At 36.0% G+C, this 22,158-nt stretch overlaps 1 protein-coding gene across 3 annotated transcripts in view; it reads left to right on the forward strand.

Moving 5' to 3' along the window:
- Positions 1 to 10,177: 10,177 nt before the first annotated feature.
- LRPPRC (leucine rich pentatricopeptide repeat containing) overlaps positions 10,178 to 22,158 on the forward strand; it is a gene marked incomplete at its 5' end in the record, with an annotated part of 80,400 nt that continues 68,419 nt past the window's right edge. For all 3 annotated transcript variants that reach the window (XM_080614881.1, XM_080614882.1, XM_080614883.1), the window contains 10 exons: positions 10,178 to 10,373; positions 13,353 to 13,475; positions 14,178 to 14,299; positions 14,390 to 14,448; positions 15,217 to 15,303; positions 15,780 to 15,906; positions 16,942 to 17,086; positions 17,838 to 17,980; positions 18,250 to 18,355; positions 18,436 to 18,543. In XM_080614881.1, coding sequence (XP_080471007.1) covers positions 10,178 to 10,373; positions 13,353 to 13,475; positions 14,178 to 14,299; positions 14,390 to 14,448; positions 15,217 to 15,303; positions 15,780 to 15,906; positions 16,942 to 17,086; positions 17,838 to 17,980; positions 18,250 to 18,355; positions 18,436 to 18,543 — 1,216 coding nt within the window. The remainder of the gene's footprint in view (positions 10,374 to 13,352; positions 13,476 to 14,177; positions 14,300 to 14,389; positions 14,449 to 15,216; positions 15,304 to 15,779; positions 15,907 to 16,941; positions 17,087 to 17,837; positions 17,981 to 18,249; positions 18,356 to 18,435; positions 18,544 to 22,158) is intronic.

Below are 22,158 nucleotides of genomic sequence, written 5' to 3' on the forward strand. Positions count from 1 at the left end.
TACATAAGCAGACATGTCAGAATTGATGTTTGTAGGAAACGTACAACATTTCAGTGCCTGTTTTGCAAAGCGCTTTGATTTTAAGAAATCACAAGGGTGATGTTAGCATTCTGTTAGGCAAGCTTGTTGCTTCTGTAATTTTTTCCTGAATTACCTGTCCCAAGAAGGAAGCACTTTGTGCAGATGATAGCTGTGTCAAAGAGTTTGGTATTTATTTTTTGTATTTCATGCATCAAATCTGCTGTTACAGTTACATGCAGGTTTGTGCAAACTTTTTTTAACAGTAGGAGTTATTTCATTGTCAGCAGGTTCTCAGATTGCCTGTGAATTAGAGAAAGGTTTTATGATTTCTGAGCCTTGATTGGGTTAGGTTTTCAGTTTCCACCATGTCCACTTTCAAAGTCTTAAAAGAGGGAGCTGGGAATGGGTTGAGATGCTTTCACTTATGTCAAATGACTTGCTGTGATTATGATTACAGCTGTTAACTAGAAATTTGTGTAAGGTTAAACAGTTAATTATACATAATTGCTAAATATAAAAGCCTAGCTAAATAGAAGTTTAGACCTGTTTCTTTCAAGGAGATGAAAGTTTGCTGTATTTTTTCTAGTGCTTGCAAAACCTAGTGATGATCCAGTGCAGGTGGTTGGGAAGGGGATGTAATGCTTCTGGTGTGTAGAAGTGTCACCTTACAGACTATTCAGATAGCAGCTGGTGTTCCCATTAGCTCTGAATATGGGAATACATGTTTCAGCATTATCCACTGAAAAATAAAGTATCACCATGTAGCTTTAATTAGTGCTAGTGACTGAGCTTGGAATTAATATCTCATTAAATGTCCACATGATGCTATAAACAAATTTTTGCATAATATTTGAGAATAAAAAAGCAATAAACATACACACTGAGTTTTATGAGCTGACATAACTTAGTGCAACCAAAGAGAGACAGTTCTTCTGTCCTGTCTTGCTTGTGCCTTGTTACAGGTCTGGTGGCTCCTCTTAAGTCAGTGTAACTCAATTCCTGGTAGGAAACCAGAACAGGTTTCTGTCATTCTAGAGAGAGAAATACATTCAAGCACAGCACTTGATGAGTTCCAGAGCTAGTTCAGGAGAAGGGATAGGAACAGCCAGAAATAGAGAACTTGTAGAGAGAAGTCTCACCGCGAAAATAAGGAAGCTGTTGCTACTTGTACTTGCTTTAGTGCTTATCAAACCTGTTGATTTTATTCAGTAGTCTGACCAAAATCTTAGGTAGAAGCTAATAAAATTTTCTGCTTGTTTTAGTGGTTGAAGTGTAACAGATGATTAAATGCTAAAGTTGCTGTGAAGGATGGAGTAGACCTGTGCAGGAAGGACCAGGGAACTGGAAAGGTGTCTGCAGTATGGTTGGCAACAGAATCACATGTTTAGTTAGCTGCAAATCGTATAATATAATAATAGTATAATATATAATAATATATTTTATATTATTATAATATAATAATATAAAATAAAATATAATAATAATATATAATAATAATAAATAATAAATAGTATAATAAAATAAGCTTCTTTACTTTGTGGTAATTCAGCTGTTTTTTGTTTTCTTTGACTGGAAGCTTAGTTTCTGAAATTAGTTTGTTGCAAGAAGTAATATATACTGAAATTAACATAGGACTTGATGGAGGGCTAGTAGTGCTTTTTTTTTTTTTCTAGAATTCCATTTCTGGAAATGCAATGATAATTTGGCTATAACAGCTGGGGTTTGGTAGTTGTCCCCCCCTCCAAAAGATACTTGTTTCTTGCACTAGGTAATGCTCTTCTATATCTTCAAGGCTAAGTGGGGTCAAATGTGGGATAGTTTAGTAATAATGCTGGAAACTTTAATTCTCAGGCTAGATTTAGTTAACTGTGTGAGAAAGGTTCTTGTTAGAGAACACATTCACAAGAAAAAGCAGTGGTATTTATTTCATAGCTTTTAGGTTTCATTCTAAACTGTGAATTATATTGAAGCAAGACTGAGTAGAACACCTAAATTTGTGCATTCTTTCTGTCCAGTAATTGCATTCCTAAGAGAATTTTTCACTAAAAATCTTTGTCTTACTGTCACTTTACTATATGTGTTTAGGCATCCCAGTGCACAACTGGTGCTCTAGGACCAAAGCGTAACATTTATGAACTGAAATGGCACATATAAGTGCACAATCTAATTCCATTTTTTACTTTAAATAATTATTCATTATTGTTTCTTTCTACTTAAGCCTTAATTTACGGAAATGGACCTCTTTCAAAGAACTAGAATGACATACAGATGACATGTAGACTTTGTATGCTCACAGTTCAGGTCTTGAGATGGTATTTTGAGCATGAAATGCAGTCTGCTGCAGTAAGTTCCAGAGAATATTGCTAGAGTTCTAATTGGGATAGTGGGGAAACCCACTCACAGTTTTAAGAGAAAATAACAAGGAATAATCTAGCGTATTTTGCAAGAGACCTGAGTAAACGACTGTTTAGGTGCGCTTGGTTTAGTTGCTTTAGCACTGAACATAATAAAGTCAGTTTAGTAACAGTAATGGTTACAGAAAAGTTGCAAATCTGTTAACTTCTTTAGAGATGTGAAACAGCAACCATTCACATTCAGGCAGAGATTTTTATCAAAGCATTGTACTGCTCTGATTATTAATCTAAAGTTCTAGATTTAATCCAGAGAAAATGAGTTAGGACAGTAGATGTCTAATTGCATTGGATGGTTGAGAAGCATCTCATAGCAAATTGGATCTAAGGCAAATTTCACTTGACTACCCCTAGTATGAAGTACAAAATATACTGAGATACATGTCATCAGTCTCATGCCATGCAATTATAACAAGATAAACTATGACAGACCAATACAACAGACTTCAGATCTACATCAGCAAGCTTTAGTTGATTTATATGGTACAAAGTATTTATTGGAACTTTGTCCACAGAAGCTTCACTAAGGGAAGAGATACTTAAGTTTGCTGCTAGTAGCTGACTGTCAAATATGCTTTAACAAGCCTCTCAACAAGTGTTCGTAGCAGAAAATGAATTAACATCAGAATATTTTCTGATTATGCTGCATACACTAGTTGATCATGTTATGGTTTGATGCTACAGCTTGCTGCTGTGGGAAAGCTGGTGTTGGGAGGAAGGGTATTGGCTCCTTTCTTCCCATGCTGACTACCCTCCTGTTGCTGGCCAGCTTTTCCTGCTCTAAATCAGGGTGCTTCTTGGACCTGTCACTGGGCTGATTCCATTTGCTAGACTGCAAGGAAAACATTTTCTGACAGATCAACAAGTTTTATTGTATCATTTAAGGATGTGATGAACTCTAGAAGCGTGGGACCGCTGGCAAAAGAGAAGAGAAAACCCTGTGCAATAACTGTGGTAGTAGATCAATGCAGCTGTATTGCTGAACTGCGCTTTCAGATGTGCAGGTGCTGGGATCGTCCTGAAGTTGACATCTTATTGTCCTCAGAAAGGAGGAGACCAGTTACGCTCCTAAGACATAGGTCATGAAAGTATAGATGAGGAGGAAAATATTGCAAGTCTTCTGTCACTTCTTCGGTCTAAGATTCCTATATATGAGCTTAAATGTCAGGTTTCAGGATAGTGGAGCTAAGAGCTTATCCCCACACAGCAGTTGTGCTGTTGCGAAACCTGCTTTTCGCAAGATCCATGTTCTGTTCAGAGGTGTGATTGTTGATAAAGTTGGCAAGAGGATACTAGATACAAAGCTTTTCAAGTTGTCCTTGTAAAGACTGTTGCCTTTTGGTACATTGTGATGTGCTTGTACAAGATTGAAGCGCACTGATGGGAGGAAGAATACCCTTTGAGAGAATCTTTGGGTAAACCATAAGTTAAAACCCCAGATTATTCATGATTTAATGTGTTATGTTTGTTTTTAATCAGCTGCAAGCAAGTTGCTTTTGACTATTCACTATCATAGTGAAAATATAGAACTGGATGCTTAATTATGTTACATGAGCAAAATTATGCAATTAGTAGGCTTTGAATGAAGAGGAGGCATTCACTAAACTTGCTTTTGATGATACTGAAGCAGCACTGTGTTGTTGTAGAGTTTCACAACCTGCACTACTGTTATAGTTGTGGTATGTATTTTACTGATGGATACAAAATGTCTAGAGGCTTCCTAAGAAGTAGCACAAAGCAGAGGTTTGCTGCTTTGCTTGTTGCAAATCACCTGGGCAAAGTTCTTAGATACTCTCCAGGAAACTTGAGGTTTTTCAGTGTATGTGGAAAAAAGCCATACTTTGTTTTTTCCTCTTTTAGAGTCCTCCTGTATCTCACTGAAACAAAGATACAGTGGCCTGAACATTGTGGCCTTTTTTGTGGGAGACCATAGCTAAGATTGGGGAAATACTGTTATGTGAATCAGGCTGTGGTCTCAGATGGTATGTTTCGTCTTAGATTAGCAAATTTAGCTACTGTTAAGTCTGTAGTGGTTTAATGTACAGTAATTTTAACTATTTGAAGTTTTTCATTATTCTACTGCTTTGGTCATGGCTTATAGCTTGAGAACTATTTCATACCTTTTGCTTATTTAGTTTAGAAAGAACAAAATATTCAGTACTTGTATGAGAAAAAGCACAGCAGGTACCTTACTGTGGCTGTAATAAAGGGAGGCAAATATCCATACTGTGGCTTGGTAGTTCTCTTTTTGAGTGTTTGGAATTAGTCAAGTTTTTTGCCTGGGAGAGCACTGGAACCATCTACTTGCATTTTGGGAAAGATGGGACATTTTTTAGTCAGGCTGGTGTATAAGATGTGTTCTTTCAGGAAACTCAAGACACTGCCTTTAGTCTTCTCTAGAAATAAGGGAAACGTTTAAGTACTTTATTACGGTACTGGGATTCTTACTAAACCCTTCAAACAAGAGCAGTTATATTGGTTGACTTGGTATAAATTTCCCCATGCACGCTTCATCCCTGTGTCAGAGTTTTTTTAAAGAGTTTGTCTTCAGCTACTTTTCAAATGTTGTAAGATAAACTGGAGGTGAGAAGTTACCACTAAATAGCGGGTGGTTGTGTGTGGGATTGCAAACATATAATTAGTTAACCTTTCCTGTGTTGGCAAGGTCTGCAGTTTTAATCCTCACAGTTGTAGAGACAAAGCTGAGAAAGGTGTAAAGGTACAATTATGTAAAAGCTCCATTATCAAAAGGCTACTTGTAATTTTGTGATTGTGGGAGTAGGAGAGAGATTACTTCATAGGGTTTAATATATCCTTTTGAGCTTCTCTGGGTAGGTGCAAAGAAACATCGTTCTGAAGCATAGTAAAGAGAAATATGTTGGGGAAGAATCAGATTAATTTAAACAGATCTGCAGTTTGTTGTTTTCCTTCACGTGCTTGCAAAATATGGTGTTTCATATGGAGAAAATCTTCCAATGCCATTTAATACATGAAAGTAAATACTTGGCACTCATTGCAGCCCTGGGAGAAGTATCAAGCATTTTGCTGTGTAGTATAACATTTAATTCCGAAAAAAGTTTAATTAAAATAATTGGAGAAACACGAGTATGTCATAAGACTGTAATCTAACATCTAGCACCGGGGCATGATCAGAAATGCCAAAATCATTTGTGATAGATCCCCCCTGTCTTACTTTGTAAGCTTCTAAATAAAAAAGTTTGTCATAGTATCCTGTTCTAATGCTTTGTTACAATTAATATTACAGCAATTAATATTACCAGTGTGATGTCTGATGGATTAGGTGCAGTTGCTTCTTTAAAAAGTGGAATGGGATAGATAAGTCTTTTAAACTTGGTTTTTATGAGTAAACAAATCATGACAAGCAGATTGATTCTCTCAGTATTTCATCTGTGTTGCTGCTGTTAGGAGATGAAGAACTGAAGCTTTCTTTCTTGCTACGTGATGCTCCGTGTTTAGCAGTGGCTCATTTTCAGTACTACTTTGGTTGCTTTGTTGCCTTTCCATTTGTATACCAGCTTATGTTTCTGCATTGTCCAAAATATACAACTTTGGTCTGTACAGAATTTGTTTTGTTGACTTCAGACCATTACATCAGGTAATCAAGATGATTGAAGTCTGAGGCTCTCCTTCGAAGAGTTGGCCACCTTTATGGAATACTAAGCTTATTGGCCCTTCTGTCATTCAAATTATTAGTGAAATCATTGAATGCGCATGGGTTGTACCAGTCTTTACGCATTTGGGTCAGGATATAGCTTAATTTAGAAATGAACAAAATATATTCCCAATCTTGCAACAAATCCTGATCTGCACATTTTAATTTGATATATATTTTGTCTCTTTTTTGTTTGTTTGTTTGTTTGTTTTTTTCCACCTCTATTTTTCTAACTAAAAGTACATTGTACCTCCCTGTTCTGATTACAGGATTGTCAGGTAACATGGTGCCAAAAGCCTGTGCATCAGTTCACAATTATTTTTTTTAATTATGCTTCTGTTTTTCTCAAAACTTTAATGAATTTTTGAAGGTAATTCCAAAGGACTGGAGATTGAGTAAAATCCATTAGTGTGTCTTAAATATAACATATCTTAACATTTCTAGAAAGTATTTAGCTCATTCTTCCCTATTCTCAGCTACACCCCCATCTCCTTGTTAAAATCTAGTCATGTAAAATGGTTAAAATATACAGTATGGTTGCAGTTTCATTTATTTGAAAGTTAAGCACTATATAATCTTCATTTTTTTTTTCCATTTTAAGAGTTATATGTATTTTCCGAAATAATCTTGCTTATATTTAGAAGCCGTTCTTTTCTTTATTCCTCTTAATTATGTGTTCTTTCTCAACTTCTAAAAATTAACAAATCGCACAAGGTTGTTGAGGATTCCTGTTGCATGGATGCCTGCTTCATGTGTTAGCTGCTGCTGCTTCTGTTTCATGGGGAGGTTGTGCCATTAGTATGTTTTCAGCAGGAACGGCACCTACTGTGTTTCTCTGTCCTTCATTTGATTGCCTGAAACCAAGTCTGATACTGTGTCCCTTAATTTGTTAAGTTTGCTTTTTTTTGTAAGCTTTCTTGTCTGCTCAAGCTTTCATCTTTTGGAATAGCGAGCTCTCAGCATATATACTCCCCCCCCCATATTCTCCTAAGTTTTGTGTTCTTAGTTGATCATAGTGAACCAAATTCATGACAGTAGATGCCAGCAGCTTCATCCAGCTTTTGAAGGCACAGTTGTTTTTAAAGAAGTTCTTACTATGGGTTTGACTTAGCAATAGCACAGTACCTTAAATTCTGATAAAAGCATTAATTTACTCAAGTGCTGAACATGTACAGATGATAAGGTGCATCCGAGTCTTACGCTAGACATTATATCTCAAGATTGATAACTGTAATTTGAGTGGATCCAGAAGTTTGAATTCCTCAGCTTGTCTTATAGTCTCTTACTTTTTCTCCCTGTCTAAACTGGAACTCAGACTCCCATGTTGCCATTTTTTAGTATGTCTTTAATCAGTATAAATGAAGAGAAGCACCAGTACGATATTTGACAGTATCTGGGAGGTGTGAATAGAAATGTCCAATTCTGCTGATCTTTCCGGTTATGTTAGTGTATGAAAATAACAGTTCATGTAAGATTATGATATTTTACAGTGTGTAACCTTAGCAATTGATATAATATTCTAAACTTATGTTATAAATGACATCATGCTAAATACTAAGCATCTCTGATTTTAGCCACCTATTCCTACTCCATCTATTTTTCTGGTTCATTGTGGTGTTTTTTGGACATCACGAGCTGTTTCCACTGCAGTCTAATGGAACAGTAATGGTTAGATTTTGTCCAAGTGGCTGAATTCGTATTGTGCCAGGCTAGTGAGTTAAAATAGCTCAGAAGAGAGGTCTGAATAAAATAGAGGCTAGTGCAATGGAGTGGTTGAGAGCCTGCATCTAGAAGGAGGTATCGCTGAGACTGAGGGGATCTCTCCTTTTTTGGCAGTTTTTTTTCTTACTCAATTCTTTCTTCCTTGTCCTTTCCTTAGGCAAATAAAATGCAGATTATTTGCTAGACTCTGGAAAATTATTCAGAAAGAAACTTGAGATTGGTCAATGTAAAATTTGCCTGCTTGAAAAAGGTAATGCCTTTCTCAAGGTAGTGGTAGTGATGTTCGTCGCCACTAAAGGATTTTCTTTAATGCCTTCAGAAATCGGACATCTTCTGTTTAACTGTTCTCACAGCTCTATTAGGAAGCAGATTCTGATTCAGGCTGGTTTTATTTAGAGAATTTTTCTCCTAGAACTGGTGGACTGCTCAGTTATCAAATCATTATTTCAAACAGCAAGGAAAAAAGTGGTGTTTGGGCTACTTCCTACTCACAAGAGGCAACCAGATGGTAAACCACCAGTCTGATTTTCCCACTATGATGATATGCACCCACCTTATGTTTTTTCTGTCATTTAGCAGCTTGCTGCCAATGCTGCTGAAGCCGTGAATTGCCAGCAAGCTTTTTCTCCTCTGTTAGACTTCCACTCCTAAGGCCTTAAACTAGCGCTATCTTTTGGTGAGAAACCAGCCAGCAGATACACCTGTAAAAAAGCTCCAGGGTGGGAATCTGTTTGTAGGGAATGGCAGCTCTCCTCACTTTTAGGCTGCTGTTTCAGCAAAATGTGCAGTCATTACTGCGTAAGACTCCTGGCGCGTGTGTAGCAGCAGGGAATACAACAGCTAGTTGTTTAGGGAGTTTCTTAACTGGTCTAGAAAGTTTCCAGAAATTTAGCTGAAGAGCTGTCTACAGAGCCAGATGTGAGGAAGGGCAGCTTCAGAAGTTGCTGAATCTTCTCTTTTTGCCGTCCAGCATGTATTGCTTCCTTTTTATAGTGTTCTGGAGGAGCATAGTCTGGCTTGTTTTGTGAAGTTGTAAGGACAATTGAGAAGAGACTTCCAAAAATGCTTGTGTGTAATGATAATTTTACCTGCACAGGTTGTTCACAATTCTGCTGTGGCAGAAATGCTGTTTTCCTATTCTTATGTACATCAACTTGTTCTTTAAAGGGAAACAATAAAATTGACATGCTTTTATTGTTTAGATAGAAATAAGAACACTTTTTCATTATGCTTTTTGTTGTCAGACATTATTTTGAGAAAATAAATATTTATCACGGAATGGTTTGGGTTGGAAGGGCCCTTAAAGCTCATCCAGTTCCAACCCCCTGCCACAGGCAGGGACGCCTTCCACTAGACCAGGTTGCTCCAAGCCCCATCCAACCTGGCCTTGAACACTGCCAGGGATGGGGCAGCCGCAGCTTCTCTGGGCACCCTGTGCCAGGGCCTCAGCACCCTCACAGGGAAGAATTTCTTCCTAATGTCTCATCTCAGTCTCCCCTCTGTCAGGTTAAAGCCATTCCCCCTTGTCCTGTCCCTACAGGCCCTTGTCAAAAGCCACTCTCCAGGTTTCTTGTAGCTGCTTTAGGCACTGGAAGCTGCTCTAAGGTCTCTCTGGAGCCTTCTCTTCTCCAAGCTGACCCAGCCCAGCTCTCTCAGCCTGTCTCCAGAGCAGAGCTGCTCCAGCCCTTAGAGCATCTTTGTGGCCTTCCCTGGGCTGGCTCCAACAAGTCCATGTCCTCCTTATGTTGTGGGCTCCAGAGCTGGATGCAGTACCCTAGAGAAATCCAGTGTCGATGTTTGGTTTACATTGCATGATAGCAGCTTCACGCTCGTTAATGTAAATCCTGAAGAATGAGCAATGATCCTGTTGTTCTGTAAGCCATTGTTGTCTAAAACACTGGGCTCTGTAGTAACTTTTTTAACTGAAAAGTATGATTTGCTGTGCTATGGAAGAGATGTCTGTGACTGTTCTTGGAGTGATTTTTCAGAAGCATCTGAGAGCTTTTGTGAGAAGCTGTAATGGGACAGTAGGTGTTTAAAGCACTTGGTGATTAAGAAAGTTTATTTTTGCGGGAATAGCATTTGAGCCATTTAACTTGAGGTGAATCCAGCTGAAAATCTCAGAGGCAGAGTTGTCACTGTAAGAAAATATAGATGACTGTGTATTTTTAAGTAGAAAGACACTGAAATGAATCACCTGTATTTGTTTATATATCAATATGGAATGTTTCTGAGGAACTGTTTGTCAGCAAGAAGTGCATTATCTGTTTGACATTATGTGCCTGTAGTTGCAAAATGACTCACAGAAGTGTACTCCTTGTTTTTCTGTTTTTATTTAAGCAGAAACACTATGCACCAAATAAGGTTCCTTACGGTTGCACCTCAGCAGGAGGGAAGTGTTAAAGAAGAACCAGTTTCAGAAGTTCCAGCCCGGCAGACGTGGCAGTTTGACTGGGCATTCAACAAACTGGATAACTCTGTCAGAAAAACTGGCCGCATCCCTAAAAATCTCCTACTAAAAGTCTTTGATGAAATCTGCAAAACAGGTGAGTTGCTTCCATTTAAAACCAAAGGAAAGCTAAGTTTAAGGCTGCAATATGACAATACATCAAACCAAGGAAATTAATTGAAAGAGTTCTCATTTATATTTTGTCTGTAAGTGTTGTTTAATCTGCTACGTACGTTGATGCACAGATTTAAAATGCTTTAGAGATTATTTTGCTTTGAATGCACACGTTTACTTCTTTTTCTTTTTGCTTTGTCTGTGAATTTTTAAGTCTTGTAAAACTGCAGTGTACTTTTAAGGTGTCTGATTGTACTGCCTTGCTTATTGTAGACTTTTAATCCGGTAATGTTACGCTTTCCTCATATAACTGTTTTGGGCATTCTGAACAGGGATCATATCTCCCTTTTATAGAGTATATATTTTTAAATGTCTGTAATAAACCATGCTATCCTTAAGAGGTTATTTGTTTTAAACTGGAACTGTAACAGGGAAATGTCGAGGTGATCCCCAAGTTTCCCCATTCCCAGGTAGTTGTGATACTCAGGACAAGAAAGTTTTATTTTTTAAGTAAACCAAAAATAAGCAGCTGAGGCATTGTTAATTCTGACAGCTTCAGTACTTTTTTGGCTAAAAAATAGCCAGACTACCTCAATATTTTGAGAACCAGGTACCGCAATTGGTAGTTTGGTACCAGTTAGGATTAGTCAGTGGAGGTATTTGCTAAATATACTAAGTACTACTGCTAATATTTATCAGTGATAGCATGTATAGTTTCGTATTAATTTTAAACTTTGCTCGGGACTGCTAATGCCATATATAGCTGGGATTCTGCTTTTAAGTCTTGTTCTTTACTGATTAAAAGCTGTCTTCACTTCATGCTCTCTTTCGTTTGAACTTTTTAATGTTTTCTTTTTACTTGTAGTATTCTTCCTGATTCTGACAGCTTCATCTTTTTTGGGTATAAGCTTGTAATTTGTGAGTGTGGGTTGGCAAGAATTTTGTGTCTAAGGTTATTTGCAAATCACAGTTATTTATGATCTTTGATTAGTTACACAGTTTTTAGAAATGCGTATTAAGAAAAGATTAACCGCTTGCAGTGGTTTCTTTGGGCTGTGTAAGTATAGCTAAAAGTGTAGAACTTCGCAAGAGATTTAACTAGCATGCTATAAGAATAAATTACATATTTCCAGATGAAAAATTCAGTCCTTTGTTATTAATAGTGTTGCAAACTAATCTAGCGGAAGTGTGGGAGGTTAGTAACTCTTGATTCCTTAAAAAGATTTGCCTGTGTTTGTATTGTTTTTCCATTTCTAATTGCAACATAAAAAATGCCCAAAGGTGCTTCCTGTATGTGTAGTCCTGCATCTTTTCATAGTCACACTGCCAAACCTTTTCCTGTTTCTTCTGCCTTTCACAGTACTCTGTCACTACCATAACACTGGTGTTGTGAAACTGGAGATGTGTTGGTGTTTTTATTACATGAACCAATCGTATGCAGGGATTAAAAAGTCAGTCTTAAAAGATATTATAGTCTTAAAATACATCATAAAGTATGATTTCTCTCACCACTCCATTATGTCATGGGAAGTTCAAATCCTCATTTGCAGTTTGAACCTGCCCCGTCTCAATGTTCTAAGTTATTTGTTTTCTTTCCTCATTATTGCTTATTTTTTTCCCCACTACTGTTTGTGTTTCTTCCTGGATGAGTTTACACAGTATCAATAACCTCTCTGCTGTAGATTGTGCTCTTGCATGTAGTTTACAATAGTTAGGTGGTATCCTAGATTTGGTGGTCCTTTTTGGTACCTGAAGATCTAATTCTAGATGGTGTATAGCTTTCTGATGTTGATGAGTTCTTATTTTATTTTGCTGTTATTTTATAGTTGTTTCTACAGCTCTCTGTAATTAAAAATTACACATACAGCAATCATCAGCAGCTGGAGATCTCTCTACTGGCAGCAGCTTCTGCCTCTGTGCTGAGCTGTACACAACTTTGGAGTGTTGGCATGATGATTTAGAAGTGACTTGTAAAATGTGAATGATGCTCTGGACTTCAAGTAATATTGGCAGTCTCAGTATTTCAAGTCTGCCTGTACATCTCTGAGATAGAAAACCTTACGCATTTTTTCATCATTTATGTTGATGCAAACATTTATCTTGCTGCTTGTTAGATGAAATTACTTTTGCAATGTAACTTTCTGTTTGATAGGAAACAAATAGACGATATTTTTTGTCCCGCTTCGCCCATCTTTTTTTTCTTTACCACTATGCTGCTTTCTAATGAAACTCAATTTTATTTGAAATGGTTGGGTTTGCATATGAAGACGAGATTAAAAGAAATTTGTCTCCAGATTATTGTGTAATCTGTGATACATGCTGCAGCTCTGTCTTACTTTGCCTCAGAAGTAGTAGTGAAGTCCAAGAAAGGCAAATGAATTTATAGTTACTTTTTCAATGTTCTGGTGGTAGTGCAGAAGTTGGAGATGATAAATATTCCTGCAGGTTCGTCCACTGTTCTCTGGATGTGAACTGTTTCATTTATTTTATATTGGGTGTGAGCAGAAGTGGAAGTACAAGTTTCAATGTGGAATGTCTCTGAATACCAGTTTTGTGATAGTATGGAAGTGGTATGAATTACTCTGCGATTTTGGAAATTGACTGGAAAGTTATGTCCCTGTTAGGATGAAATGATCTACAGGACTTAGATTGGGAAATTAAAGTACCAGATCACCCAAGTTCAGTATTTTGTGTTACGTGTTTTAAAATTTCTGCTAAGCAGAGATCATTATTGTACTAAATAGTATGTTTTATTGTGAATCTTTTTCATGATAGTGCATAATAGTGTCATCATTGTTTAATCATTTGGGTATCCTGATTTGTAAAAATCTTCAGTTGTGGAGAAGATGGTATTCTATCCAAAATGCTTACATATTTCAGTGAGTCAATTTAGAATCTTATTTTCTAATATTAAATGTATTAATTATTTATAAAGAAATTTGTCATTGTGTTCCACTTGCAGGGAGTCCAGGGAGTAACCAGACCTTGCTTTTGTTGAGAAGTTGTGGTGCTCTTTTACCAGAGGTATTGTCACCTGAAAGAACAGAACTAGCCCATGTGATATGGGACAAGATGAAAGAACTGGGTAGGTTGGTTTTGTTAGTCCCTCTTCCAAGAACAGCTGTGAGCTTCAGTTACTTTCTTTGTAATAGAAAACGGAATGTATTTTAATAGTGTTTAAATGTTAGGTTATAACAGCAAAAACACATTACTGAATAATCACTAGGTTTTAATATTCAGGTGAGAGACCTATTTCCTATTCTGGGAGTTATACTGACATCTAGGGGTGTTAATAAATCTGAAGATTTTCCTTTCTTGTCAGATGCTTAAAATGGACTTTTGCTTTACTTTTATTATTGTAAGAATGCATTTTACTTTTCTTGATGTCAGATGTTGCCTTGTTATCTGGTAGGCTGAATACACCTAGTGCTACCAGCTAGTTTATCAGATGATATTTTAATTATTTATGTATAGATGATGAGTAGGTGAACTGCTTCTTCATAATAATATTGGTGAATCTGTATAATAAATACAGCTGCAGAGACTGTGAAATAACATGCACACATGCATTCATGTTACTGTGCTCTTACATTTTAGCCTTTATAAGTGTATGTGCTGTTAAATAGATGTCTGATATTTTAAAGGTGGATAAAAGGAAGCAGTTTCATTATACATAAAGATCATACAGAATAAAATTGATGTGAAATTAAATACTTGAGAAAGCTATAAAATAATGTTGAATTTAGAGAATCTGCATTCACTGACTGTGGTTGAATTATTTCCTTAGGTGCTGTGTATGATACAAGCCATTATAATGCTTTGCTTAAAGTCTACCTTCAGAATGAGCACAAATTTTCTCCAACTGAATTCTTGGCCAGAATGGAGGAAGCTAATGTGCAGCCCAATCGAGTAGGTATCCCTTTATGATACCTTCATTTTTAATAGTAGTATCCATTTATTGAATAGAAATCATTAACTTGCCCTTTCTGTTTTCTGTAGGTTACATACCAAAGGTTGATTGCTGCTTATTGCAATGAGGGTGACATTGAAGGAGCGAGGTATTCTTTTGTGTTTATGTTTAAAGGGATTTTCACAAAATCTGTGTCTTGTATTCCCTACTGTTAATGTTAACGCTCGTTTAAGTGTAATTCTTACAAATTGAGCAAAGCAAAGAGGGGTTTAAGTATATTTTAACCAAGTACTGAAGAGCAGCTTCTTGGAGACAGCAGGAATCTACACAAGCAAAATAAAAATAAGTGATAGACCAGTGTGATCAAATCGAGTTGTATTCAAGTTGCTCAGAAAATAACTTGCTTTGTCATTTCTAGAGCCAGCATGAAAAAGCCTAAGGTTATGAAAGCTTACTGCCTAAGTAAGAAAGTGGCTATTGGGAAAGGCATTTGACAACAAAGTGGGCTAAGGAGCAAATAGCAGTAATTCTGATTGTTGTGTTTGTTATTACGCAGGGCTTCCTGGATATTTGTCTAACATTTTAATCTTAGCAAGTTTATGTTGCAGCAGTGGGAATGCTGGGCATAAGAAATAAGTAAAAGGAAGAATAAAAAAAATTAAAAAAACCCCGAAAACCAGCCCCATGCTTGTGTCTGCGTATTTCAAAGTGACAAATACAATTCATCTGAAAAAATGAGGATGACCAAATCATGAGCCCGTTATGCAGTGTCCCCAAATGTAGTTGCTCAGTGACATCAAGATTTCATTTCGTTTGATCATGCAGTACTTGTCCAGCAGAGCAGCAATACCTTGCTAGTTTACCTTTTCAAAGGGAAAAAAAAAAATCTAATTATTCATTGTCTTGTAATTTGCAGTCAGATTCTTGGATTTATGAAGAACAAAGATCTCCCAATCACTGAGGCAGTATTCAGTAGCCTTGTGAAAGGTCATGCAAGATCAGGGTAATGTTTAATACCTTTTTCTTTTGTTTTATTTTTACTACAATATAAAGTGATATGGTGCAGAAAAATTACATGCTACAGAATAGTGTGATGGTTTTGAATAATAATATGTAGAAGACTCTCTTTTCATTTTTGAAGCAAAACTGGGCTATTCCACAAAGGAAGTAGATATTTCTTGTCTGAAAATCTTGCATTTCAAGATAAGTTACTGTACTTTTGTACTGGTTGAAAAATAAATTTGCTGTGCTTAGTTTGGAACTTTTTCAACTGTAAAGTTGAAAGAGTATTCTAAGTAATACAGTAATTAAAAGATTTGCATTTTCACCTGTCAGGATTTGCTCAGTTAAAGTAAGTTTCTCTAAGCTTGTTGCTGTCTCTGTTTCCAATTCTAATTAATTTAATAAGTAACTGTGGAAGTCACAATAAACTTTATTATAATTAAATTTACTGAAGGTCTTTCTTCTGAATTCTTTTAGAGATATTAAGAGTGCAGAAAATATCCTTTCAGTGATGAGGACGGCCGGTGTGGAACCAGGTCCAGACACCTATTTATCACTGCTGAATGTGTATGCTGAAAAGGGTGATGCTGATAGCATAAAAAAGGTATTTTAAGTTTGATTTTAAATAATAAACTTGATTGATCTCTTGTTCAGTTTAACTTTGGAATGCTTTCTACCCATGCAGGAGGAATAATACTGAATTTTATAACTTGTTTCTTCCTAGTCTGCAGCAATTTAACTTTTTTGGTCATCTGAATAGCTGAAAAACTGAAGGCAGTCTCATAGTTTGTGAAAAATACGTTTCTTTCTATAGTTGCCTTTCACTCTGAGAAGATAAATTTGCCAGCGAGTGATTTAAAAATTCAGTCTTTTTTGAAGAGAGGCCAATAATGCATGTGAGATAACATATATTTATTTATGAAAATAAATAAATAGTACACCTTGATTATACTGCTCCCACTGAAGCCACAGAATCTTTCCACTAATACTGATTTTTGAGAGTTCATACCAATAACTTAGGTATTCATGAAGTACAGATAAGATAATACTGCCTTATAGCCCTTTGTGTACATGATTTTTTTCCGGTCCTCTCTTTTATTTTTTTTAAAATCAAAGAACTACTTGGAAAGGAATGCAAAAAGAAAATTGGTTTCAGTTTAATAAGTAGCATCAGGTGGAGTGGACCAAATCAAGGAAGAGGATGTGGAAAACATAACACTGTTCTGTGACTTACAAATTACATCTTCATCAACCATCCTCTTTCCAGACATTAACAAAAAGATTGATTAATCATTTTCCCCTTTTCAAAGTAATTTCTTTTCGAAAGTCATCTCACAATGAGTCATCTCAATGAAAGTCATCTGGTGTTTTAATATGTATAATTAGATATTAGGGAGAAATTGGCATATCTCCCGTCTACCTGTCTCTTTTTTGTTTTTACAGTCTAAAGGTGTTTTCGAGGCCCTCTATAGATGTTGTGTATTCTCCTTACTGTATTCCATGTATCTAACTCCATGGTTTTAAAAGAAGAAAAAAACCCACAGCTTTTTGGCATTTTATTTTATTTTATTTTTTTTAAATGTATCCTGAATTGAGTCACTTTGGGGTTTATTAAAGTTAAATTTATTGTGGTTTACAGACTCTAGAACAGATTGCGAAGACTGAAGGGTACCTTATGGATAGGGTTTTGATGCAGGTGATTTTTAGCCTCGCCAAGGCTGGATATCCTCAGTACATCGAAGATATTAAGGAGCGCATAAGATTTGAAAAGGAATTAATTCCAGGTATGTTCTTGGTTGCTACAACACTGATTGCTACTCTGGGTGGAGAGGGAAAGCATTTTCCTTTTTTTTACCCCAACAGTAACTAATGTTACTGAAAACAGGTAATTTTGTACTTTCCTCTTAAATATTTAGGGAAAATAATACTTTTCTATTAGTATACTTTAAATCACAATGTATAAAATTTTCATATAAAACAGTCTTAATTGCTTAAATACAAAAATTAAGCAATTTTTCTAACCTTATAAAATTCATTAAGGTTTTATAGGAAAGCAGTTAAGCTTGGAGTCCTCTCCTCAAACACTGTTGTAATTTCTGTTTTGACAGCTGTTTGTGAATATCATTAAAAGGGAGACTAAACACTGAGAATAGTTTTCTCTATCCAGAGTTAAAGTCACTTTTGGATCCAAGTATGCATAATCTGATTGATAACTGTTAATTGTATTTCATCCATTTTTTCTTTTTTGACATGTCTGGAAATGTGTATCCTTCTGTTATTCAGTCTCCATCTGTCATGCTGCAGTGGTGATGCTTCTGTAATTTTGGCATGGTCTTCTAATAGGAAAAGTGAATTTCATTGATAAATGTAAATCTGGAAAAGGTAGTCTCAAATTTAGTTGGTTCATCATGTTTTAAGGTATGCTAATGAAACTTGTAAAACATTTACTTTGCTAGCTTTAACTAATTTTAGTGGTTTAGTATGAAAATAGTTACATGCACTTAGTTTTGTTCTTTCTGTTTTTTCAATTGCCAGATGCAATGAACCTGTGTTTGACTCTGATAACTCACGGCTTCGAAGATATAAGTTTCCATATTTTGAAGTCTTTTGCCAATTTCTCACATGATAATGTGGACCAGGGTAGCTTCTTCTTGCAACATTGTGTAAATAGAGATATGGTATGTAGAGTAGTATTATTTTTTCCCTCATAGACTAATAACAGTGTGTTATGCAACTGTGAAAATGGAAAATGGTAGATTTTTTTGTACAGTTCTTAAAGAATAAAAAGGGGTTCTAGTATTTCATATTAATTTGCATAGTAAATAGAAATTCACAAAGGAATTATACTTGGCATATGTAATATCCACTTCCTAAACATTAGAAGAATTCGACATTCTTAACAATTTCAGAAATTGGAAAATGAATACTTATTTTAAATTATTTGCAGCCAATGAACAAGCTGAAGCAGTTTTGTAAGGAGTTACAAGAAGCAAAAATGCACTCGGCACCACTGCCATTTGTTTTGCGTTGTGCTTTGGAGACCAACAAAGCAGGTACTCTGCTTATTTAATTTTTACTTCTGCTAATTTAAAGTACTTGGGTCACTGTTTAATTATCTTGTGAATGTTTTCAGCCTTAGCCATTGACTTGATGAAGACGATGAAAAAGGAAGGCCTGCCACTCAGACCTCACTATTCCTGGCCGCTGCTGGTTAAGTTCCAGAAAGAGAACAATCTTAAAGGTTAGTTATCTGATAAGTGCTCCTCTATCTTCACTGCAAATCTAATGCACAAATCTTTACTAAAACATTGCCTTGAGATTCAGCAGACTCTTGAAAGTAAACGAAGACCTTGTTGCATGTCTTACTTTTTTGCAAACAATTTTTCCTTCTTAATCGTGTTACATACAGATATACAAATTTAAAGTCTACTTTTGCTTAGAAATATGTGACAGAGTTTTAACTCTTCACATCCTTTCTGCCTTCTGCTGGTTCTTTTTGCCACTCGTTACCTTTTATGGAGCTTACTCTTGAAGCAACTGAAATCTGAGAGAAGAATGTAAAAGTAAGGTAATGTTATAATAGCTCTTTTGGACTGCAAGCCCAAACCTTTATTCAAGCCAGCTTCCTATTTTTGACCTAATAAGGCAAACATGAGTTTTGTTACAATCATAAAAACTGCAGGAGAACTTACATTGCTGAATGTATGAGCCTGACCTGACAGCATACTGATTGAAGGACGAAAATGCTCAATCTTTGGGGTTCTTAAGTAGGTTTAAGCATTTAACATACTTTCCCCTGTTACACATGGGGATGTCTACGGGATATGAATAAGAATTGAACAAATATTAAATTTTAGAGTACAGTATCTAATTCTTTGGTTTGCGTTATTGGTAATTCAGAAAGACTGGTATTGTAAAAAGATGCTTTTAACAGAAGTACTTCCCCCTTGGGGAAACAAAAAACTGTCTTTTTCATCTTATCTCACAGTATAATGTGCTTTAGAATGAGATGCAGAGTTGTTAGTGTGACACTGGGTGACAAACAAAATGCACAAACAAAAAAAAAAGTGCTTTTAGCAGACTCTTCATATCGCAATTTTATCTTAAATATACAGTCACATTCCAGTTTGGAAGAAATGCTGAAACAAGTATTCCCTAATTGTTTCTGGCTATAAAAATGTCTCAAGTCTTTTTCAAAAAGCCTTTATGAAAACAGTATTCAGTTTTTATTAACTCCTTAGGCTCTGTTCCTGCTAGACTACTTCTCAAGTTTGTCTTTTCCCAGATTTTCAAATGCTTTAAAGTTCTGTTCTTGAAGAGAATCAAACGCTTGAAAGTTCTGTTCTAGTCAGCATCAAGCGTCGTTGTTGTAGTTTTGTCCTTTGTGACTGACTTGAAGTCCAACTTTGCCAAAAATAAGTAAATTGAAATCAGCCTCATACTTCCCTACTGATAAAACACATTTTCTGTTACTCCATGGAAGATTTTACTTCACTAACACAATAACAAGGAAAGTTGGAAGTATTTTTAGATTTAGACTTAGCTTCCAGAACTGAAGCAGTATCTGACCATCTAGAGAAACTTAAGTTTTCACATCCTTTGAGATCTCTGGCAAGATCTGAGGTTGCCCGTAGAAATTGACTACGCTTTGCCTAGCAGTTCGTGTTTGAAGTCACGTAAGCAAATCGAGAAGAAAATGAAGAAACCCTCTAATTCCGGCTTTGCCATTTTCTACAGAGCCTTTCTTTTTATATGTGCAAAGGTATTGGATACCTAAACTTCTGTATGTCTGGATGATAATGCCGTGGATTTGCAAAGACATTTTTGTGACCTGGTACATAGTCTCCAAGTTTGAATTGTCAAATGAGAATGTTACTACTGTGTGCATACCTACAGAAGTCAGTGATTTTGCAGTTGTTAAAATACATAAGAAGGTGTCTATGCAATTTCTTTTGCAGGGAGGAATCAGTGTAATTATTATTGGTGCAGTGAAGCAAAAGTTGTTCTTTTCCATGTGTAAACTCACATTTATTTTTTGAAATCTAATAATAAAAAACGAATACATGAGATCTACTATCTGAAAATAAAACCAATACCTTTGAAGGAAAGTAAATAGGGGGGGAAAAAAACACCTACCCTGAAATTGTTTTGTAAAAATAGAGAAAAAAATAGTGCTACAGTGAGAACCTAAAGGTGACAGCAGATAGTAAATGGACAGAACAATGCTTTGTAGCAGAAAAAAATAGTAGAGCTGTGTGAACAAAACTATATAGATACACAAAACTGTATAGATAGACGCTGTATCACATCCCATGCCAGAAATGAGGTAATAATTCCTTTCTCTATGAAGTAGTAATGCCCAGCCTAATACTGGTAATTTTGTATCTCGGTGTCAGCAAGATGGACAAGAACTTTGAGGAAAAAACTATTGAAAACCTGGTGGGATGTAGTCAGTGGACTAAATAATCATTAAGGACTGTACAATATAAGCAACAACCTGTCCAGCACTGCAGGGTACAAATGTCTGAATCAGTGCATATAATGTGATCCAAAAAATTATATAACTAGTAGCAGTGTTCAATTATATATTTATCTGATGCTTATTATAACAAAAGCTGACACCAGATATCAAAGGAAATTCCCCAACTCTTCTGTATTATGGAAATGAGCTTGAAAGAAAAGTAGCCATGAAGTCATGGCTGAGAGGACTGAAACTAAGCACAGCTGTTTTTGAATTCACTGTAGAGAACCTAACCACTGTGAAACAGCAAACAGCTCCTTATCAATCATTTTATGCAGGCATATAATTTCAGAGGAGCATTCTTGCTTTTATGTGTATTTTTATATAAGGTGATAAGTAATTATTTCCATATGTAAGTAAAACCTGTTAGGCTTTTAGGAATGGAAAGTGTGTGCGGGTTTTGAAAGATCAATATGTGGTGGAGCTGAAACTGTTATTGGCACTGAAATTAATCGTGTATTAGATTATACACTGACACCAGGAAAGCCTGGTATAAATAAGCAGAAATCTTTGACTTACACTTCATTACTCAGAATTCAGTAGCTTCCCTTCATCTTTGTATAATAATGTTATTTTTTAAAGACAGTTCTTTAAAGTCAGTTGTGTATTTCACTTTTAGTTTCTACTAAAGTGTTGTTATATACATAAAGCATGGTTATTGAATGTAATTCAATTTTTACTTTGGAATATAAGAGAAGTAAGAGTCTGAGTCCAGAGGGGAATAAGGGTGGTGACTTCACAACGTAACTGCTGTTTTGTAGACAGACTTTTCTGGCACGCAACTTCGTGTGTGCATCTGAAATTAAGAGCACAGCAACAATACGTTCAATTACGTTGTTTTCCTGAGTGCAACCTCAATTTTCAAACTGGAGTTCTGATTTTTTGTTTCCTTAGCAAACTGCTTAAAGCCCAGTTTTGCCTCTCTTGCACATGTATAACTGTATGTAAGTGCGTTTGATATTCCCTCTGTTCCGATGGCACTGCTTTAGGAAGAAGCATGACTTACTGTGAGAGAAACCTAGGAAATTAAAAGCAGCCTAAAATCAAGTGTCACTTTTCTCTTCTTGAAAAGCAGGAAGTTGCTCTGCTCTATCACAGATATTATGCTCATCTTGTAATTAATCTCTTCTGTATTTGTTCTTTGATGTACTGATCCAAGGCTGGAATCTGTTCTGTTGGGATATTTGTGTGCTGTTTCTAGTACTGGCAAAAAGGAGAGCAGTAGTTGGGCTGTGTTTTGTTCCCTTTTCCCACTCAATTATTTGATTTTTAGACACTCAGCTCCTGCAGTCTGTACATATCTCAGCCCAAGATCTCAAAAACCTCTTCTTGTTC

The sequence above is a fragment of the Psittacula echo genome, assembly GCF_963264785.1.
Source record: "Psittacula echo genome assembly, chromosome: 4".
In the NCBI taxonomy this organism is placed as follows: Eukaryota; Metazoa; Chordata; class Aves; order Psittaciformes; family Psittacidae; genus Psittacula; species Psittacula echo.